This window comes from Hyaena hyaena, unplaced genomic scaffold (assembly GCF_003009895.1).
Source record: "Hyaena hyaena isolate Hyena2069 unplaced genomic scaffold, ASM300989v1 scaffold_9, whole genome shotgun sequence".
Lineage (NCBI taxonomy): Eukaryota > Metazoa > Chordata > Mammalia > Carnivora > Hyaenidae > Hyaena > Hyaena hyaena.
In genome coordinates, this window is record NW_024080641.1 from 1,504,441 (window position 1) to 1,524,927 (window position 20,487).

The window sequence follows — 20,487 nt, forward strand, 5'->3', positions numbered from 1 at the left end:
AAAAAAAAAAAAAAAAACACCCCAGGAAGACTCCCTGCGCGCGCGCGCGCGCACACACACACACACACACACAAAGAAAAAGGAAAAAGGAAAGAAGAAAGAATGCCTCATACTTCTACCACTAAGTCTTTAGGGTCCTGCTAAAACAATCCAAGGACCTGCTAGCCTGTGTCCCCAGAACGATCAAAGTGCCCCACGTGCCCGAGAAAACTCCTGCAGGCTTTCGCCCAAGTCCCCCAAGCGTCCCAGCATCTGCCTCAGGGGCCACCTTCAAGGGCCCTGGTTCACTGCATTTATTTCCTGCTCCTGCTGTAATTAATAACCGCAAACTCTGGGCACCTGGGGGGCTCAGTCGGTTAGGCGTCTGACTTCGGCTCAGGTCATGATCTCATGGTTGTGGTTTCGAGCCCCGCATCGGGCTCTGTGCTGACAGCTCAGAGCCTGGAGCCTGTCTTCGGATTCTGTGTCTCCCTCTCTCTCTGACCCTCCCCTGCTCACGCTGTCTCTCTCTCGCTCACTCTCTCAGAAATAAATGAAAAAAATTTTTAAACATAAAAAAAAAATAACTGCAAACTCAGTGGCTTGAAAGGACACAAAATTTTTATCTTTCTATTCGGAAGTCAGATGTCTAAACAGGGCTAGTTCTTTCTTGAGGCTCTGGAAGGGAGAATCCGTTTCTGTGCCTTTTCCAGCTAGCTTCTAGAAGCTGCTGGCCTTTCCCAGCTCATGGTCCCTTCCTCCAGCTTCAAAGCCACCAATACAGCACCCTCAATCCTTTCTCGGGGTCTCTGCATCTGTCCATGCATCTCTCTCTGATCTCCCCACCTCCCTCTTTAAAAAAATTTTTTTAGGGACGCCTGGGTGGCTTAGTCGGTTAAGCATCCGACTTCCGCTTAGGTCATGATCTCGCGGTTCGCGGGTTCGAGCCCCACGTCGGGCTCTGTGCTGACTGCCAGCTCAGAGCCTGGAGCCTGTTTCAGAGTCTGCGACTCCCTCTCTCTCTGACCCTCCCCTGCTCACGCTGTCTCTCTCTCTCTCTCTCCTAGAAATAAATAAAACATTAAAAAAAATTTTTTTTAGAAATTATTTTTAAGTTTTTTTTTAAGTTTAGTTATTTATTTTGAGAGAGAGAAAGCGTGTGAGTAGGGGAGGAGCAGAGAGAGAGGGAGAGAGAGAGAATGCTAAACAGGCTCCACACTGTCAGCTCAGAACCCAATGCAGAGCTCGAACCCATGAACTGTGAGATCATGACCTGAGCTGAAACCAAGACTCAGATGCTTAACTGGCTGAGCAGACGCCCCACGTTTTTTTCTTTTATTTTTTTAAAAGTAATCTCTACACCCAACATGGGGCTTGAACTCATGACCTGGAGAGCAAGAGTCACACGCTTTTCCGACTGAGCTAGCAAAACGCCCCCTCCTTTTTCATAACAAATTAATTTTTATTAACCGTGAGAACTAATGCATTTCTCTGCCTGTTTGAGGATCAAACCCGTGACACAGGTGTTCTCGGTGTCACGTTCTATCCAACTGAACTAAGCAGCCACCCAACCTCCACCAGACCCCCTCCTGATTCCATTGGTCTCCCTGGATAATCCCAGGTCATGTCCTCATCTCAAAATCCCAAATTTACGGGTGCCCGGGTGGCTTAGTTGGTTAAGTGGACTTCAGCTCAGGTCATAATCTCACAGTTCATGGGTTCGAGCTCTACGTCAGGCTCTGTGCTCATAGCTCGGAGCCTGGAGCCTGCTTTCGATTCTGTGTCTCCTCCTCTCTGCCCCTTCCCTACACATGCTCTGTCTCTCCCTCTCTCTGTCTCTCAAAAATAAATAAAACAGGGGCGCCTGGGTGGCTTAGTTGGTTAAGCGTCCGACTTTCGCTTAGGTCATGATCTCGCGGTTCGTGGGTTTGAGCCCCGCATCGGGCTCTGTGCTGACTGCCAGCTCAGAGCCTGGAGCCTGTTTCAGAGTCTGTGTCTCCCTCTCTCTCTGACCCTCCCCTGCTCATGCTGTCTCTCTCTCTCTCCTAGAAATAAATAAAAATATTTAAAAATAAATAAATAAAACATTAGAACATTTTTTAAAAATCCCAAATGTAATTATTTCTGCAAAGTCCCATTGATCCTATTGAGGTAACATAATCACAGGTTCTGTGGGATTAGGGCATAGACACCTTTGGGGAACCACTGTCCAGCTTACCGCAGTCACGGAGGCCCTGTCCTTGCCCCCCGCTAAAATATCCTCATTCACAGCCCCACCTCCCAAGTTTGGCAGTGAGACCTGTCAGGGGGCCTGAATAGTCCCCAGGATGTCCCTCCTTCCTGCTACAACAGAGAAAGTCCTCAAGGTCACTTGGTACCCGCTGGACGTCGCTTCTAGGTGTCCAGGGGTCTTGCTGCATCTTTAGGGACGATTTACAGCATCGGCTGGCGGCCCCTTCTCGTATTCCCGGGGTCTTGCTCTAATGATCCTGCCTCTATGCCTTCTAGAACCCCTGGGGTCCTGCTATCATATCTCTGGGCCCCGCTATAAAGAATAGAAAGTCTGGGGCAGGACCAGTTACTTAATTTGTGGGGCCCGGGGCAAGTGAAAATGATGGGCCCCTTGTTCCAAATTCAAAGACCGCTCCAGCGGAGCACAGAACCCAGCGTGGGTCCCTTCTGAACACTGGCCTCAACCGCATGGGGAGCTCGCCCAGGAAACCGCCTGGGGACCGCGTGCTGCAAACCGCTCCCCATCTTCACATGGGCTCCTCCCCTCTGCACCTGCACTGTAGTGCCCCCTACTGACCCGAGAGACAATCACACCTGAGTTCAAACCCAAATGCTGCCTCTTCCAGGCTGGCCTCTCTGAGCCCTGGTTTCTTTATCTATAAAATGGGAATAACGGTTGTGCTAGCCTCAGAGGAGAGGCCTCTGCGAATCAAGCGTTTGGCACGGGGCACGGTAGAGTACATAGTAACACTCGTTCCCCTTAATGTGCCCCCAATCCGCTCCCAGTTGCTGCTAAGGCCCGAGAGATCTCAAACACCAGGCTCTGGATTTACCTTGCTCACTCTTGCATCCCCAGGGGCCAGTACCGTAAATCTATGTGGAATGAATGGCGGCAATAACGAATGACCCTGGGCTGCTCTGGCCCCTAAAACTCTGGAATGGCTTTGGTGTCCTGTTAGAATGTTCTAGCAGAAGCTATACTGTAGGCCTCTGTTAGAAGACGTAATAGAGGTGGGACCTACCAGTATGTCAGATGCCAGAGCTTTCCCACGATGGGCTCAGCCCACACAGGGAAGCCACTACAATTCAACTTCCCTACACTGCGCTCACACACCTCCGACCAGTTAAAGGAAGTCACAAATAACTATTGTTACATAAGTAACACACACAGGCTCGCGATGATGCATCCCGTGTTGTGCTGCAGCAATTCCGGGGGGGTGGCTGGCTGCTACGGGGGCCCTGAGGTCCTGCTGTTATAGACTACCACTTGGGGCTGCAACAATGCTTGCCAGAGTAGCTCTCCCAGAATATTCCAGTGGCCTGCTCTGACAGTTGCACGGCCATGATACATTGTGATACCGCCAAGTGGTGCCCTGGTTTCATGTAACATGCCGGACGCCTGCTGTCATCATACACCCAGGACCCTGCTTCAAAACTGTGCTGGCAGCTAATTTCCCTGAGAAATGGCAACGCCACGGGGACCTCCTACTAAAGGCATGCAACAGAATATTCTAGAAGCATGCCACAATAGACTCAGGGTCCCATGCCGGCCCACCTGGGCTTGCTGTCATAGACACAGGTTCCACAACCATATATTTAATACCTCTGGGACCCCCTGCCCAAGACTCTTGTCCTTGGGCCTTCCCGGAGGGACCCGGGGCCTGCTACACTAAGATACCCAGGGGCCTCTCTTGAGTAGGCTCAGGGCTCTGGAATAATTACTGCCGTCACAAGTATCACTTCCTAGAATTACTTCCACTCCATTAACACATGTGACCATATTTCATCCTCCAGTAGGGCAGAGAGGAGGCAAGAACCCATTTTACAGAGAGGCAAGCTGAGGCTCCGCGATGGCCACGAGGGGGATGGATCACCTGCTAATGCGTGGCAGGGCAAGAACTCAGAACAGAGCCTGTAGTCATAATGCCGCCACTTGGAGGGATCAGCTCATGGTCACTTCTCTGGGTTATTCCAGGCCTTGTGACCCACGAGATTTAAATCCCTGTGGGATTTGACTTTAATTCGGTTACTCAACTAGACAGGAACGGCACACTCACAGCCTGTCCAGGTGCTGGCGATGCAGAGATCCTTGCCCTGAAGGGTTCACATTCTAGTGGCTACTAGGTAAGCAAACATGCAAGACCACACAGGATTTGTATAATAAACATACAAATACACATTTATCAGTCTCTGTAGGACACTAAGCAGGGAAGGGTGGCCAGGAGGGGGGTGGAGGTCTTGCCGGATGGAAGAGGCTGGGGAGCATCAGGGCCTGCGGTGGAAGCCTGAGCTGAGGGCTTCCAGGCCGTGGGCACAGTCAGTGCAAAGGCCCTGAGGAGTGAGCAGGTCTGGCTGAGCCAGGACGGAGGAGAGCGGCGGGCACAGGGCGGAGGGGAAGGGCTGCGGCTGCGATGGACCTAGGGAGCCACCTCTGCTTGTCACCTGATTCTAAAAGGGGTGCGCACCGTGGTGGTGACTTCTCCTGGGGGGGGGATGGCACAAGTGGCGGGAGTCCAGGGCATCGTCTCTCCTTGGTCATTGCTACCTGACCCACTAGGCCCGGCAGGGCTGCCCCGCGACACACCAGGCAAGCGCCCCTCCCCGCAACTAGGTAGCCTAACACGGTGGGGTGTCGACACCCCAAAGAGCGCTGGGAGGGACAGGGGAGCAGGGTTGCTGCTGTAAACAGGGCAGCCCCACCCCGAACGGAAACACCTGTGGTGGGGGGGCCTCTGGGAGCAGCCTCACCACCCTCTCTGGGTCCCGGCCCCCCGCACCCCCCTCCCAGCAGGGTCTGTGTCCTCCAGCGCGGGGTGGGGCGGGCTCTCGCAGGCTGCAGCTCCGGGGCGGTGCCCCCCTCTGACCTGTCCCTGCCCCTTCCTGCCCTCTTTGATGCGGCCCCACTTCCTCTGGCAGGAACCCCCGCCCTTACCGGGTCTGGGTAAAAAAGGGGCCGCGGAGCCGGTCCAGAGAAGGCGTCCCTGGAGGCGGCAGCTCCTCTCTCCTCACGGCCCTGTCTCCCAACCCTTGTACCAGTGCTGTGGCTCAGTCCCTGGTGCAGGCATGGGGGGCAGGGACGTGGGGACACCCGCAGCACCGGACCCCGAGGGAGAAGCCAGCAGGCGTCTCCGTCCCGCTGTGATTCGGTGAGGGTCTTTCCTGATTCTGGAAGTCAGTGCCTTCCCCCCCCCCCCCCCCCCCCCCCCCCCCCCCCCCCCCCCCCCCCCCCCCCCCCCCCCCCCCCCCCCGAGTCCCCAACCTTCGTTCCATCATCCCTAACTTTATGTGCTTAAGGTCTGTCTGCCTCCGAATTCTGCCTGTCGCCACCTGTGGTCTCAGTCCGTCCTTATCTCTGTAACTGATGCTCAAGGTCTCTCTCCCTTTTCTCAGCTCTTCTGGAACAGAATGCTTTCCACTGTTCCCCTCAACCCCTCTCCCTTCCCGTTTCCCCCTGACACTCAAGGTCACTGTCTGGCTGTATCTCTTTCCCTGGAAATTTTTCTTTTCTTTCTCTGTATTTGTCTGACCCTTGTTCCCATTTCTCCCCAACTCCAAGGTCTCTCCTCCCCCGAGACCACCCCAACCTGGTCTCCCTTCCAGGGGCTTCCTAGCCCACCTCTGAGCGGCCTGTGATCAGGTGCTGCAGCTCAGGCTGACTCCAGCTTGGCCTGGCTCCGCCACACGCGTTCAAAGCCCATTTCCTGGGGCGCCTGGGTGGCTCGGTCGGTTGAGCGTCTGACTTCGGCTCAGGTCACGATCTCACAGTTCGTGGGTTCAAGCCCCGCGTTGGGCTCTGTGCTGACAGCTCAGAGCCTGGAGCCTGTCTTCAGATTTTGTGTCTCCCTCTTTCTCTGACCCTCCCCTGCTCATGCGTTCTCTCAGAAATAAAATTTTAAAAAATTATTAAAAACAAAGCCAATTTCCTTGAGTTTTTGGGCAAAGGAAGTCTCTTGAACCTCAGCCCTGGAGCTCAGCTACTCACCGAGGGGAGAACCTGCCCCCGCCTCAGATGAGTCCGTTCATCTGCAAAGGGGTCTGGTGCTGGCCCAGGAGAGGGTGGTGGGGCCTGGGAGCGGGGGCTGTCTGGCTCTCCCCCCTCCCTGACTCCTTCACAGAAAAGTCACAAAATCCCAGGTTAAGTCAAGACCCCTGGGGTTCAGAAAGAGGCAGCACAGAACTCAGCAAGCCCATCCACCCCCCCCCCACCCCCAGCCAGGCCCAGAGGTGGCTGCTTCTTCCTCCCCCTCCCGAGGGGGCCAGAAAGGGCCCAGCCCTGAGTTGAGAACCCAGGGACCTACGCCCTCATTCACTTCCTCCCCAGAGACTGAGGGGTGAAGGGGGGGCACGCCCCACCACCAGGTAGAAGACCTTTCTTATTCCACACCAAGCAGTGACACGGACCAAAACGAGACCCAGACTGAAGAGGACACGAAGGGCTTGGCTCCGAGTCCCACCCATACATAAGGGGCTCCGGGGGATGAATGAGAACCCCGTGTCTGCATCAACCCCATCCGATTCCCAGAGCTGATCCCTCCGGTAAAAGCGCAGGTACCCAGAGCCAGGCCCATGACTGGGAAAATAACTTTATTTTCTTCAGGGTGTGGGCAGACGCCGAGCCTCAGAACTTCTGGAACTGCTTCTTGGTGCCAGCGGCCTTTGTGACTTTGAGTACGTTGAAGCGCACAGTCTTGCTCAAGGGCCGGCACTCGCCCACTGTGACGATGTCGCCGATCTGGACATCCCTGTGGAGGTGGGCAGGGGCGGCATCAGGGGCTGGGCTGCCCCACGCAGGCCACAGGAGGCCGAGGCCTGTCCCCTCGGGCTCCACCAAACCCTACCGAAGCTCGGCTTCCAATCCCACCTGCCCCCAGACGTTGTTCACGAACAGAGCGTGCAAGGCACTGAACTCAGAACCCGGTAGAGGACACTCCAACCCTTGCGGGGGCCTCCGGGCAGTCTCCTCATACCGTCTCCTGTAGTTTGCTACCCACACAGCGGCAGAGCGCCCGGCTGGCCCGGGCCAGGTCCCAGGGTCACTGAGACCACCCCCTCCTCCTGGGAACCCGAGGCCCCACCACGTTCACCTGAAGCAGGGGGACAGATGCACGGACATGTTCTTGTGGCGTTTCTCAAAGCGGTTGTACTTCCGGATGTAGTGGAGGTAGTCTCGGCGGATGACAATGGTCCTCTGCATCTTCATTTTGGTCACCACACCTGGGGGGAGGGGCCAGATGGCAGGTTAGCCCCCCTGGGAAGGGGAGCCTTGGGCCGCCCAGGGCATGCTGGGAATTGGGATCCTAAGCCCTGCTTCTGACATCAGCTGTGCCAAGTGGCTTTCTCAGCAGGGCCCGTGGCGGGCATCTGAAGACCATCGTGAGAAGACATCATTTGCCAGTGCCCTCCTCGCCCAGGAATCCAATCATCCCCCAGACCCAGAAGTCTGAACCCAAGCCCCCAGAAGTCCTCACTCACCAGACAGGATCCGTCCTCGGATGGAGACGTTACCAGTAAAGGGGCATTTCTTGTCAATATAGGTGCCCTCAATGGCCTGAACAAGGGAGAGAAAGGAGTGAGCCTGGCACAAAAAGTTCCTGAAGCAAACACGGGGTGTGGCCTCAGATACGCGAACTACAATTCCCATCAGCCCCGGGAACGGCCACTCCACTCCGTGTGTACACACGTGGGGGGCCCACCGGGGCGCTCCTTCCGAGAGTCTCTCCAATCCCCTACCTCCTTGGGTGTCTTGAAGCCCAGACCGATGTTCTTGTAGTATCGCGGGAGCTTCTCCTTGCCAGTTTCTCCAAGCAGGACCCTCTTCTTGTTTTGAAAGATGGTTGGCTGCTTTTGGTAGGCACGCTCGGTCTACGTGGATGAGGAAGAAGCTGGTAAGCCCGGGGCCGGCACCCTGGCCGGGAAATGCTTCCCAGAAACCCCCAGATCCCACCCTCTCCAGCCTTTCCTCCCTAAACGTCAACCTCCAGAGCCTGGCTAACTACCACCTAAAACACTCACCCCAAGAGGGGAGTTCAGACTCAACTCTGAACCGGAGTTACTTCAGTATTTACGCTCTAAAACACCTGAATCCACTCCTTAAAACTCAGACGTAAACAATAATTCCTCTGACATCCAGTACACCTTTCTGGCAATGATTATTCTCCAAGTCACAAGGCCGCCCGCTCAGGATTCTCTCATATGATATACTTCAGAAATAAACACCCAAACGACGGGCTTCCTGGATTAACCCGATGGCCCAAGGCCTCCAGAAATAACTCTCAAGAGGCTTGAGCCTCCCCTAAAACCCCACGTGGGGAGACCCGAGTGTTTAGGCAATGCTAATTAGGTTAATTCAAAGACACGAGCCCTCCGCCCGAATTAATGTCCGGAAAATCGAGGCCGCCTGGCATTAACCCCCAAACTGGGGCGCGGGTCCTTCTCTCCAGGACGCGCCCCCGAGGCCGGGAGAGGGCCCCGCCACCTCGTCGGCGGCCCGGAGCCCGCACCTGAATGTCCGCCATCTTCCCGGCCGCCTGGAAAAAGGAAAGCCGCGGCGGCGTCCGGGTTTCCTTATCGACCGCACAGGGGCTAGAGAGGAAGTGACGAAAGGGGGCGGGAGCACGGTTTGGGGCGGTGCCTCTGACGCGACGGTGATTGACAGGAGGCCCGAACCCATCCCGCGATTCGGAGACTGCAGGGACCCCCGCAAGATGAAGGGCAGGGGTTCGGGAAGCGGCACACACTGTCTCGCGAAAGTCAGGCCACGATTGCGCTGGGCGCTCCAGTTCACGTTGGGAAGGCGAGGTCAGCCTTGACCCTGCCTGCGTTATCGCGAGAGTTATAGGGCGGCAGTCCTGTTTCAGCGGGACTATGATCACATGGGATTTGAGGACCGCGTGGCTCGGTTCCTGCAGAATTCAAACGCGATAGAGTGACGGCCATCTTTTTGCGGGGCGGGCGGCTGAAGGGTCTCAGGAGCATGGATAACGGCACCGCCATCTTTGTGAGGGGCGGGCGTTGACCATGATTTTTTTTTTTCAAGTTGCATGGACGTTGTTCTTTATATTCTGTTTCATTCGCAGACAAAGGTTTAGCGAATAAGAACCCTTCTGCTGATGTAGCAGCACTGTCTGTAACAGCACTGTTCAATAGAACTTTATGCAATGATGAAAATTTCTAGGGGCGCCTGGGTGGCTCAGTCGGTTAAGCGTCCAACTTGGGCTCTGGTCGTGCGGTTCGTGGGTTCGAGCCCCCCTTCGGGCTCTGTGCTGACAGCTAGCTCAGAGCCCGGAGCCTGATTTCGGGTTCTGTGTCTACCTCTCTCTCAGGCCCTCCCCTGCTCACGCCGTCTCTCTCTCTCAGAAATAAATTTAAAAAAAGAAAGAAAATGTTCTATATCTGCACCACTCAGCACCTGGCCACTGACAATTGAAATGTGTATGAAACTGAGGACCTGAATGTTTAACTTTAACGTTTTTAGATTTAAATTTAAATAGCTACATGGAGCTAAGCCTATGACATTGGACAGTGCGGGTCTATAACTGGATACGCATTTTTCCCCCAAGATTTTAAAGTAATCTTTACACCCAAGGAGGGGTTCAAATTTACAACGTTGAGATGAAGAGTTGCATGTTTTACTGAGCTAGCCAGATCCCCCTTATTTGTGGTTATATAAATTCTTAGAAAGCAAAGTCTGGGGCGCCTGGGTGGCTTAGTCGGTTAAGCGTCCGACTTTCGCTTAGGTCATGATCTTGCTGTTCGTGGGTTCGTGCCCCGCGTCGGGCTCTGTGCTGACTGCTAGCTCAGAGCCTGGAGCCTGTTTCAGTCTGTGACTCCCTCTCTCTCTGGCCCTCCCCTGCTCACACTGTCTCTCTCTCTCTGTCTCCTAGAAATAAATAAAACATTAAAAAAAAAAAAAAAAGCTGAGCACTGAGTGTTATGTAGAAACTAATTTGACAATAAACTATTTGTAAAAAATAAAAAAAAAAAAAAGCAAAGTCTTATGAAACAGAGGGGTTTTTGTTTGTTTGTCTTTGGGTTAGTGTGTTTTTGGTTTTTGTTTTTGTTTTTTTAGATTCAACGGACAAAGAATTGCTATCCTTGAGTCCAAACCTTCCCTTAGTCAGTTTGTGTACTTACCCTGTAGCATGGGGCATTGGTGCAAACATTTGAACAAGCTTCTCCCTTGTGATCTGGATCTTGTCTCTATTATACATTCTTAGAGCCGAATGCTCTTTTTCTCCTCTAATTTACATCTACATCTAATTTTTTAGAAGTTTATTTATTTTGAGGGAGAGAGAGCGTGAGCAGTAGTGGGGGACAGGCAAAGAGAGAATCCCAGACTCTGAGCTGTCAGCGCAGAGTCCCAGAAGGGGCTCCATCTCACAAACTGTGAGATCATGACCTGAGCTGAAATCAAGTATCAATCTACTGAGCCACCTGGGTGCTCCTGAAGGCAGGAATTTTTACTGGGTTTGTTCTCCAGAGCATCTGATGGCTGTCATACACGAGGTGCCTGATTTATGCTTGTGCATTAAGTCACCAAAGGAACGAATGGAGGATTGGAATGAATCAACATGTCCACCATTACAGCAGTGAGAGGTATAAATCAAGGCATAGCTCCACCTTGGAATATTCTGCAAGCACTTAATAAATGTGAGGTAGATCAGTCAATCCAGAAATGAAAAGATTGACAGCCATATTTTGTTTTTAAGTTTGCAATTCGTTGTGAATAGGTATTTCATGTGCACGATACAAATTCAGAAAGAACAAAAATAAGAGGCACCTGGGTGTCTCAGTCGGTTACGACTCTGGCTGGCTCTTGATCTCCGCTCAGGTCATGATCTCACCAGTTGTGAGTTTGAGCCCCCTATCGGACTCTCTATGTCAGTGCACATCCTGCATCTGGATCCTCTGTCTCTGCCTCTCCTGCACACTCTCTGTCTCTTATAACACAGCAACACACACACACACACACACACACACACACACACACACACCAGAAAACAAAACAAAACAAAAACCCCAGAAAAATGCAAAACTGAATGGCTTTCTTTCCTACTCTTCTCCCCAGACACCCACAGCCAGTTTTCTTCTCTAGAAGCAACTGTTGTCATCCTGCTATCAGCTTCCAATGTGTCTTCTAGACTATTTTACCCTCAGTTGATTTGTACATGGACAAAGCAAATTGCAGAGCAAAAGGCCTATTAAAACCCACAAAATCTACTCTAAATATTTATTGACAATCTATAGGATGACTGTCTTTTTTACAGCTGGTTACTGTGATATAATTGTGGACTATATATTTGAGGGTATCACAGACTGCTTTGTTCAGTAATGTAGCCAGTAGTTACATGCCGTTATTTAAATGTAATCTGAGGGGGGCGGGGGCTGTTGCTGGGTGGGAGAGCCTGTGCTTCCAGGTCCTGGGTTCCTGCGTTCGAGCCCTGGCAAGTCCAACCACTGGCTCTTCATTCTTTAAGAGATACCGATTAAATTTAAATTGAATACAATTTAAAACTCAATTGCTCAGTCACCCTATTCATATGTCAAGTGCCCAGAAACCACATGTGGCTTGGATATTAGAGAAGATGCAGAAAATTTTTATGAACACAGAAAATTCTGTTGGACAGCCTTGCTATATATGTATATATACTTACGTATGTACATATATATGTATATATACACATACATACATATATGTATAAATAATAATCTTAGTCTTTAAGTTGTAATAACTTCAGAGATGTAAATGCTACCAACTTACAAAAAATAATTTTAAAGTTTAGTTACTTAAATTTCTCTTACACAATAGCTTTGTGAATTTAAAAAAAATTTTTTTTAATGTTTTTATTTATTTGTGAGAGAGAGAGGGAGACAGTGTGAGCAGGGGAAGGGCAGAGAGAGAGGGAGACACAGAATCCGAAGCAGGCTCCAAGCTCTGAACTAGCTGTCAGCACAGAGTCCGACACGGGGCTCAAACCCACGAACCGTGAAATCATGACCTGAGCCAAAGTCGGACACTTAACCAACTGAGCCCCCTAGATACCCCAGCTTTGTGAATTCTGAATGAAATGTTTTATGGTTGTTGTCATCTGTACGCCCAAGGTGAGGCTCGAACACACAATCCCAAGATCAAGAGTTGCACGTTCCACTGACTTAGCCAACCAAGCTGTGAGGGCAGAGCTGGATGTGGGGCTCAAACCCACCAGCTGTGAGATCATGACTTGAGCTGAAGCGCTTAACTGAGCCACCCAGGTGCCCCTAAAACATTTTTTTTTTTAATATTTTTATTTATTTCTAGGAGAGAGACAGCGTGAGCAGGGGAGGGTCAGAGAGAGAGGGAGTCACAGACTGAAACAGGCTCCAGGCTCCGAGCTGGCAGTCAGCACAGAGCCCGACGTGGGGCTCGAACCCACGAACCGCGAGATCATGACCTAAGCGAAAGTCGGACGCTTAACTGACTAAGCCACCCAGGCGCCCCCCCTAAAACATTTTTAAATGTAGTTGCTTCAGTCCCTTTGACGGTAGCACTAGAAGGGGAGGACTTTTCATTTTTGTTTTGAAACCTTCTATATTGGGACGCCTGGGTGGCTTAGTCGGTTAAGCGTCCGACTTTCGCTTAGGTCATGATCTCGCGGTTCGTGGGTTCGAGCCCCGCGTTGGGCTCTGTGCTGACTGCCAGCTCAGAGCCTGGAGCCTATTTCAGAGTCTGTGACTCCCTCTCTCTCTGACCCTCCCCTGCTCATGCTGTCTCTCTCTCTCTCTCTCTCTCTCCTAGAAATAAATGATAAAAATTTAAAAAATAAATAAATAAAAAATATATAACAATAATAAACCCTATATCCACCCCTCCGACACCCGCAACTGACCTCATAGTAGGTTTATTATTTTTAAAGAAAAAAGTAATTTCTGGAGTGTTTGAACGACTTGATAAGGATTTATTATATTTAGTTAAATAAGACAAAAGCAGGCTTCAGAGTTGTTATCCACAGGGTGTGCTGAACGATGTACGAAAGCGACTTAGAAAAAAGCCTGGAAGGAAATGTAAGCTGCTGCCCTGGTGGTTTGCGTCTCCAGATGGTGAGATTGTGATTTCCTCTCTGGTTTTTAAAATGCTCAGTATTTTGCAATTTGCTCAGAATAGCTGGTGAGATTTTGATGATAAGGGAAAAGGAAAAAAAAAGACTGCTTCACCGTGAAGGAGGTGGGGCCGTTTGGAGATATTTAGCTGCGCAGTTTTCAATGACCACAACCCGCAGTAGGAAGTACATTCTGCAATGTGACCAAACACCTGTTTCTCTCTCCTCTTCCCTTCCTTCCTCTTGCTTTTTCTTTTTTTCTAAGTTTATGTATTTAAGTAATCTCTCTACCCAGCGTGGGACTCGAACTCACAGCCCCGAGATCAAGAGCCATGTGCTCTTCTGTTTAAGCCAGCCAAGCATGCCCTTCCTCTTGCTTTCTAACTTAACTTTCTCCTTTCCTTCCTGCAACACAGATTTTTTCTTTTCGTTTCTATTTCTATCTTCATTAAAAAAAATTTTTTTTAATGTTTTTTTAAAATTTATTTCTGAGAGAGAGAGACAGCGTGAGCAGGGGAGGGTCAGAGAGAGAGGGAGACACAGAATCTGAAACAGGCTCCCGGAGGCTCTGAGCTGTCAATGGAGAGCCCGACGCAGGGCTCAAACCCACGAACCGTGTGATCATGACTTGAGGTGAAGTCAGACGCTTAACTGACTGAGCCACCCAGGCGCCCCATATTTCTATCTTCATTTTAAGCGTGGTTACAACACCACATTGATTTTCAGATCTCCAGTGTCAAAGAGCCTTGATGTCCAATAATCCACTTCAGCCAACTCTAGTTATTACCGCTTGAGAGACCATTTCCTGCCTCTTGCGGGCTTCAGACATACTTACCAGGGTTTCACATCGGAAATGCAAACCCTCCTTGACCTGGAGAAGCTCCCGTTCCCCAGCGTGCACCCCAAGACCTAGCAAAATGAGACCCTCCCTTGTGGCCGGGACGGGAAAGGTTGCTATCACCTGGCAGAGATGGGCCAGGCGGCCCACGCGCTGTAGAGGGCACTTCGGGGGTGGGCGGGTTGGGCAAGTTGCAAGACTCGGCTCTGCAAACATTTCTGCTGCTGACCCAGAGGTTCGAGTCTCCATATTTGCCCCCCAGCAAAGATTAAGGGACACCCAGAAAGTCTATTTGCATTTTCAAATGGTGAACGATGTGGAGCTTCTCCTGTGCTCATGGACCATCTGTAGATCTTTTTGGTGATAACATTTCTCCAAATTCTTACTCAAATTTACTTGGCTGTTCCCTTGAGTTTTTTTGGTTTGCTTTTAATATACAGCCGGCATACAAGTTCTTCACAAGATGGCTTGCAAACATTTCCTCCCTGTCTGGGGCTTTTTTTTTTTTTCACACATTCAAAAAAATTTTTTGGATATAGATTTCTGAGAGACAGAGGGCGAGCAGGGGAGGGGCTGAGAGGGAGGCACAGGATCCAAAGCAAAACTCCAGGCTCTGAGCTGTCAGCACAGAGCCCGAAGCGATGCTCGAACTCGGGAACCCCCGCCACTGAGCTGACTGAGCCACCCAGGGGCCCCAATGCGGCTTGTTTTACGGGTTTACAAAGCCTAATCTATCTTCTTAAGGGCTCATGCTGCTGGTGGGACTCTAGTGTGCTGCTTAACAGGGTTTTGTTACTAGTATTTAAACTCTGTAGGCTCTGGTCCCTGCTGGAGGCACTTCCTGCAGCGAAGGAGAGCCTCAGGAAAGCTAAAGGTACCACCGACTTGTTAAATAACTCTGAGAGAAAAACGTAAGCCCCTGAGCTTGGACGTCTTAGGAAGATTAATCATGACAGGACACGGGAGTTACAATGTGCCCTGTGAATCAGAGTAAAATGTTTGTCACATTCAAGTGGTTTTCTTTGTACTGTTAGGCATTTGAATATTGAACTTCTAAATTAGAAAACTTCCAACTATTGGGCACCAGAGTGGCTCAGTTTAAGCATCCAGGTCTTGATCTTGGTCCAGGTCAAAAGATCTCTGTGGGTTCAAGCCCTGTCGTGCTCTGCGCGGACAATGCAGAACCTGCTTGGATTGTGCCTCTCTCTTTCTGCTCCGGCCTTGCCCATTAATCCCCAAGGGCACGGAAGAGGTGACAGTGAAGAGCTTGCTTGGTGGCAGCTAAATCCTCCGTTTACCCGTCTAGAGCTGAAAGGTCTAGCTTTAGTCCCAAAGCATCGTGAAGGGGCGCCTGGGTGGCTCAGGTCATGATCTCACCGTTTGTGGTTATGGTTTGTGGGTAAGAGCCCCGCGTCAGGCTGTGCTCACAGCTCAGAGCCTGAAGCCTGCTTCCGAAGGTCTCGTGCTCTCTGCTCCTCCCCTGCTCACGCTCTCAAAAATAAACATTAAAAGATAAAAAGCACTATAAAAATTAACATTCCCACTTCCGCTACCTCATTACTACCTACAAAGCATCACGTCCATTTCTTTCCGGAAAGCACAGACCTCCTGGGGCTGCACAGATCAGAACAGCCCACGTGACCCCCAACGAAGGGGCAGGTTTAAGATGGTGGCAGTTCCGTACTTGGCAGCTGACTTGACTGACGGCTTTATGGCCACTGGGCAGCCTCTGGCCACCTGGTTTCAAGAAACAGAACTACACAGGAACCTCAAGGAAATGCCTTGGGAGGGAAGAAAAACTTCCTTGAAGGCAGGTTATAACCCAAGGGTTGTGACAAGTGACTTTTCTCGGCAAGAGGCCTCATTCCCCTGGGCCTGCCTCCGCAGCGGACACACACTGCAAAGACGCCAAATTTCTTTAAAAATAATTTATTAGTTTCGGATCACAAAGTACAGGGAAAGCCCAAGGGCAGTGCCTGTGACCCCTGGCCCTACTTCCCCGTGCAGCCGTCTGCAAATCGCTTTGTGCCACGAGGCTTGGCCCCCTGCGTCCTCACCCCCTAAAGGCTGTGGGGGGAGGGGCCAGCACCTGACCACATGGGAAGTTTGGACGTGCCCGCGCACAACACAGGGTTCCCCTCCGATCACCTTCCAGGTCTCTTCACAAACACTGAAACTGCTCTAATTGTTCCAACTGTCACCTTACTAAACCTTCACCGATGAGGTGGTCATGGCAGTTTATGCCTCTAAAGCCCCTAGAGCCGTGTTTGGGAGGCCTTGCCTGACGACAGGCACTAAGGCCCTTCCCAGGGTCCCAGTGTTCTAAGTCCCAGGCTGCCTGCGGCGCCGGGACAGCGGCCCCGGGAGCCCTGCATCCTAGGGCGGCGACGGAGGAAGGGCAGGCCAGGCCAAGCATGAGGAATAAACAGTCAATTTTATTGGGCTCAGACCAGGAGGCCGTGGGTCTTGAGGACCTCTGTGTATCTGCTGATCTTCCCCTCCACGTTCTTCTCGGCCTGTTTCCGGAGCCTCTGTGGGGGCAGGACACACGCTGGTCAGCGGCTGCGCCTGGGACAGGGCTCCTCCCAGGACCGCTCCCCTCCCCGAGCTGGGCCCCAGAGAGAGGGTCTGGTGCTGAACCACCGCGTCCAGAGAGACCACCCGCAAGCCCGGCGCCCTTCGCTCCCTGCCCATCCTCACCACGAGCTGCTTCTTCTTCCGGTAATGGATCTTGGCCTTCTCCTTCCTCTTCTCCTCCAGGGTGGCTGTCACTGCCTGGTACTTCCAGCCAACCTCGTGAGCCAGGCGCCCCAGGTAAGCAAACTGGGGGGAAAGGGCGCAGTTAAGCGGAGGCACAGTGGCCAAGGCACAGAGCTGACCTCACTTTTCTCAGCAGGCCCAAGCTAAAGATACCCCCGCCCCCCTCAAGGCTCCCGCCCCCTCCTGGCATCAGCTGAGCCATTGGCATTATCGGCACCGCCCGCAGAGGCATCCGCAGACCATCGTGAGAAAAGAGACATCATCTGCCAGTGTCCAGACCTCACACCCACCCATAGTGAGACCACTCCGCGACCCCGACTCACCTTCCGCGTAGGCTTCAGACGCACCACCTTGAGGGCAGCGGGAACCACCATCCGCTTTTTCTGTTAGAGAAGGAGAGGAGCTTGAGAGACTTGGGAGTGAGGGCCAGATGGGGGAAGGCGGGCCGGAAGGGCGTCTCAGTCAGGGCTGTTCTCACGAGGATCAAACAATGTAGGTACAACTGGGCACCATCACTGACGCCGGACACACGGACGCCGCGTGGGAATGTTGCGCTCACCTTGTCATAGGGCGGCGGGATCCCGTCGAACACCTTGAGGCGCTCCAGGGCGGCCTGGCCACGCTTGGTCTTGTGGGGCAGCATGCCTGCGGGCAGAGGGACAGCAGGCTCGCCCAGGGGGCTCGCGGGGACCCCGCCCCACCGACACCCAGGCGGCCTCAGATGGTAGTGCATGTGGAGTCATCTCATGGTCGGAGAACTCGAACACGAGTGGGAGACGTGCTCATCACTGGCCGCCCGGCCGGCCCCGCCCGCAGCCTCGGGCCCAGCTCACCTCGCACCGTCCGCCAGAAGATGCGGCTGGGCGCGCGGAAGTGGTACGGGCCTCGGGACGGGTTGGTGTTCATGCGCTTGCGGAGGAAGGCCAAGTACTTCACTGGGGAGAAACAGCGCGGCGGAGCCTCAGCCCCCAGACACACACCCCCCCCAAACCTCCCAGGGGCCTGTGAGGGAACTCCGAGCACTTCCCACCCCCGGCGGGCTCATCTTCGGACCCGTCGAAGCCTGAGCCATGTCCCAGGTCAACCCTGCCCCCAGCCCTTCTCCCAGGTCCTCACTTACGCTTGTTTCTGTAGAAATTGCCAGAAATGTTGATGCCCTCGCAGCGCACGACGACCACCTTCCGGCCTAGAGACAATGGAAAAGTGAGGTGACCGAGGTGGACGATGGCTAAGCAGCCAAGGGCTTTACCTTCAAACTGGCCACCACCCACCTGCCCAGTTACTGCCAAAGACCTGGAAATGGGGTCCCTTCAACCACGGAAGGGACCACAAGGCACAAGACAGCTGAGGCCCCGCAGGGGAGCCTCTTGCCCCCCACAGTCAAACGGGAAAAGAATGTCCCATGTTGGAGCCCAGGCCCCAGGGCAGGGAGGGGCTGGCAGGTCTCAGAGCGGTGCATGGGGTTGATCTCATGGTCGTGAGACTCAAACGAAAGATGGTGATTGCTGCTCATCACAGACCTCCGGTGGGACTCCCCCCCCCCCCCCCCCGCCCCAGCAGCGAGCAGAGCAGACTTACCCAGCAGCACCTGCTTGGCCACGATGGCCGCCAGGCGGCCCAGGAGATGCCCTCGGCCATCGAGCACCAGGACCTGGTGGACACAGGGGGGAGAGCTTAGATGCACCGAAAGCACCAACTCCCACCCCAAAGCAACCAGCGCTTTCTACTGGTTTCTTTCACCTTCTCCCCCAGAGCGCCTCCTAACCATAATCATGCCTGGAAACTAGGAGCCAAGGCCCACCTGACAGATGTGGCCAAGCAAGCAAATGGCAGACTCAAGACCTCAGGAAATGGGATACACCAAAGACCATGCCTCCCATCTCAGCTGCCTGAAGGGCAGGCATTTTTTTAAAAGCCCAGATTTAAAAGGCTGAGAAAATGTGCTGGATTTGAACAAAGGCTGGCCACGCTGGCCACACTGGCCATCGATCCACTCAGAATTTATCATCTGGAATACCAGCTGTGCAATCCTGAAAAGACTGAGTCTTTCCTGATCAAAGGCAAAACCGTTTCCAGCACAAAATGACTAGTAAAGGAAGAGGGCTCAGCGGGGGCGAGGCTCCGTGGAGCAGACAAAAAGCCTGGGACCTCACGTCCCCTAACTGTGTCCCTGGGTGAACTGCTCAACACCGAATCTGCAGCTGCTTCACCAAGAGCAAAGTCCCCACTCTTACCGAGTGCTTGTTATATACTTGTGATTGTTGGAAGGCAGAAGGGTACAGAATCTAAAGCCAGACCTCCTGACAATGTGACTTTGGCTAAAAATCTCCAGCCTCCTCACCTGGAAGATGAGGATAACAGGATCTGCCTCAGGAACGTTACGGGAAGGTCAGGGAATCACACAAAATATAACACAGACGGCGCCGGGCCCACAGCAAATGAAGGGACACGTGTTCGATGAAGTCCCCATCCACTTTCCTGACAGCAGACGCTTGTTTTTCCTCAACCGCTCAGATTCGTTACATGAAATTCACATGGGCACCATTTCCCGACCCACCCCCTCCTTTACAGAAAAAAAATGGCACAGGAGTGGGGACACTCAGATCTAAGCTTCTGATGTGTCCCTCGAGGGCCCCCAGGCGGTTACGGACAGTGTAGTTCCCAGGGTTGTGGAGCCTTTTTATTAGTTCTCTCCTTTCTGATCTTTAAGACCAACCCCAATGAGCATGAGAAGAGGAATTCGATCCTGCATGCCGTGTAGGCGGGAACGCTCTGGACCCACTGCCTGAGATTCCTACAAAAACGCTCAGAGCCTGCAGGACACGGATTAGCAGTCCCACGAAGTGGGTGCAACACGCGCCTGGGCGGGGGAGGGGGAGCGACCTCCATTTTGGCCAACCCTCTAAGTCTCACCGCCGCGAGGCCGCCCTGGCGCTTTCCGCGTGCTTCCCCGCCGCTGGGGACACATGGGTCTCATTCGGCAAAGGCAAACGAGGCCTAGTTTCAAACTAACTCCACCCGTGCTGGGAGCCCCATAACCACCCCTGAGGGAGGAACGATGCCGCATGTGAACCAGTCTCGGACAAAGAAAAAAGTCCCAGTTTATCTCCTATTCCCCCAGATGCACACTCTTCTCCGACCAAAAAGCTCCCCATTTCGCTGAATGGCCAAGTTTAGGTCTCACAATACACCTATGAGGGGAAAGAGGGTTCAACCCGGCCCTGGCCTGGATCCCACCCGGCCCCACGCCTCCCCGGCCCGCGCGGAGCCCGCACCTGAGCCTCCGCCATCTTCGGCAGCCGCCTAGGAAAGGAGGAAGCCTCTGCGCAGGGTTTCTTATCCCTTGAAACAGGGGCGGAGGAAGTGACGCCGCATGGGCTGTGCGGGCAGCTTTCCGTCTTTTCATTGGCCGAAGTGTCTGGCGCGTGCGCAGAAAGGCCCCGCCAGAAGGCGGGTCGTCCCCCGAACGTCCAATCCGGGTACAACTCTTCTCGCCGGCTCTCAGATAGCCATTGCTGTGCGGCGCGAGAGGTCACGTGGGGCAGGACGGCTCAGCGGGGGCGGGGCCGGCCAGCCTCGGCCGCCATATTTTTGAGGGGCTGC

General features: G+C 53.0%; 2 protein-coding genes and 5 non-coding genes across 7 annotated transcripts; all 7 read right to left on the reverse strand.

Moving 5' to 3' along the window:
* Positions 1-6,778: 6,778 nt before the first annotated feature.
* On the reverse strand, positions 6,779-8,817 carry RPS11 (ribosomal protein S11). The gene is made up of 5 exons (XM_039250621.1): positions 8,712-8,817; positions 7,942-8,073; positions 7,684-7,759; positions 7,296-7,425; positions 6,779-6,953 (listed from the first exon to the last, which is right to left on the reverse strand). The coding sequence occupies exons 1-5, from the start codon at positions 8,724-8,726 to the stop codon at positions 6,830-6,832; spliced, it is 477 nt and encodes a 158-aa protein (XP_039106552.1). The 5' UTR covers positions 8,727-8,817; the 3' UTR covers positions 6,779-6,829.
* LOC120244745 lies at positions 7,519-7,604 on the reverse strand. The gene has a single exon (XR_005531614.1). It is a non-coding gene; the product is annotated as a small nucleolar RNA SNORD35 (small nucleolar RNA).
* A 7,722-nt stretch (positions 8,818-16,539) lies between the features above and the next one.
* Positions 16,540-20,244, reverse strand: RPL13A (ribosomal protein L13a). The gene is made up of 8 exons (XM_039250593.1): positions 20,160-20,244; positions 18,463-18,535; positions 18,005-18,070; positions 17,718-17,819; positions 17,444-17,529; positions 17,208-17,267; positions 16,825-16,947; positions 16,540-16,655 (listed from the first exon to the last, which is right to left on the reverse strand). The coding sequence occupies exons 1-8, from the start codon at positions 20,172-20,174 to the stop codon at positions 16,569-16,571; spliced, it is 612 nt and encodes a 203-aa protein (XP_039106524.1). The 5' UTR covers positions 20,175-20,244; the 3' UTR covers positions 16,540-16,568.
* Positions 17,065-17,152, reverse strand: LOC120244741. Its single transcript, XR_005531613.1, has one exon. It is a non-coding gene; the product is annotated as a small nucleolar RNA SNORD35 (small nucleolar RNA).
* On the reverse strand, positions 17,336-17,407 carry LOC120244735. Its single transcript, XR_005531612.1, has one exon. It is a non-coding gene; the product is annotated as a small nucleolar RNA SNORD34 (small nucleolar RNA).
* Positions 17,596-17,680, reverse strand: LOC120244728. Its single transcript, XR_005531608.1, has one exon. It is a non-coding gene; the product is annotated as a small nucleolar RNA Z195/SNORD33/SNORD32 family (small nucleolar RNA).
* Positions 18,324-18,407, reverse strand: LOC120244730. Its single transcript, XR_005531611.1, has one exon. It is a non-coding gene; the product is annotated as a small nucleolar RNA Z195/SNORD33/SNORD32 family (small nucleolar RNA).
* Positions 20,245-20,487: the final 243 nt, after the last annotated feature.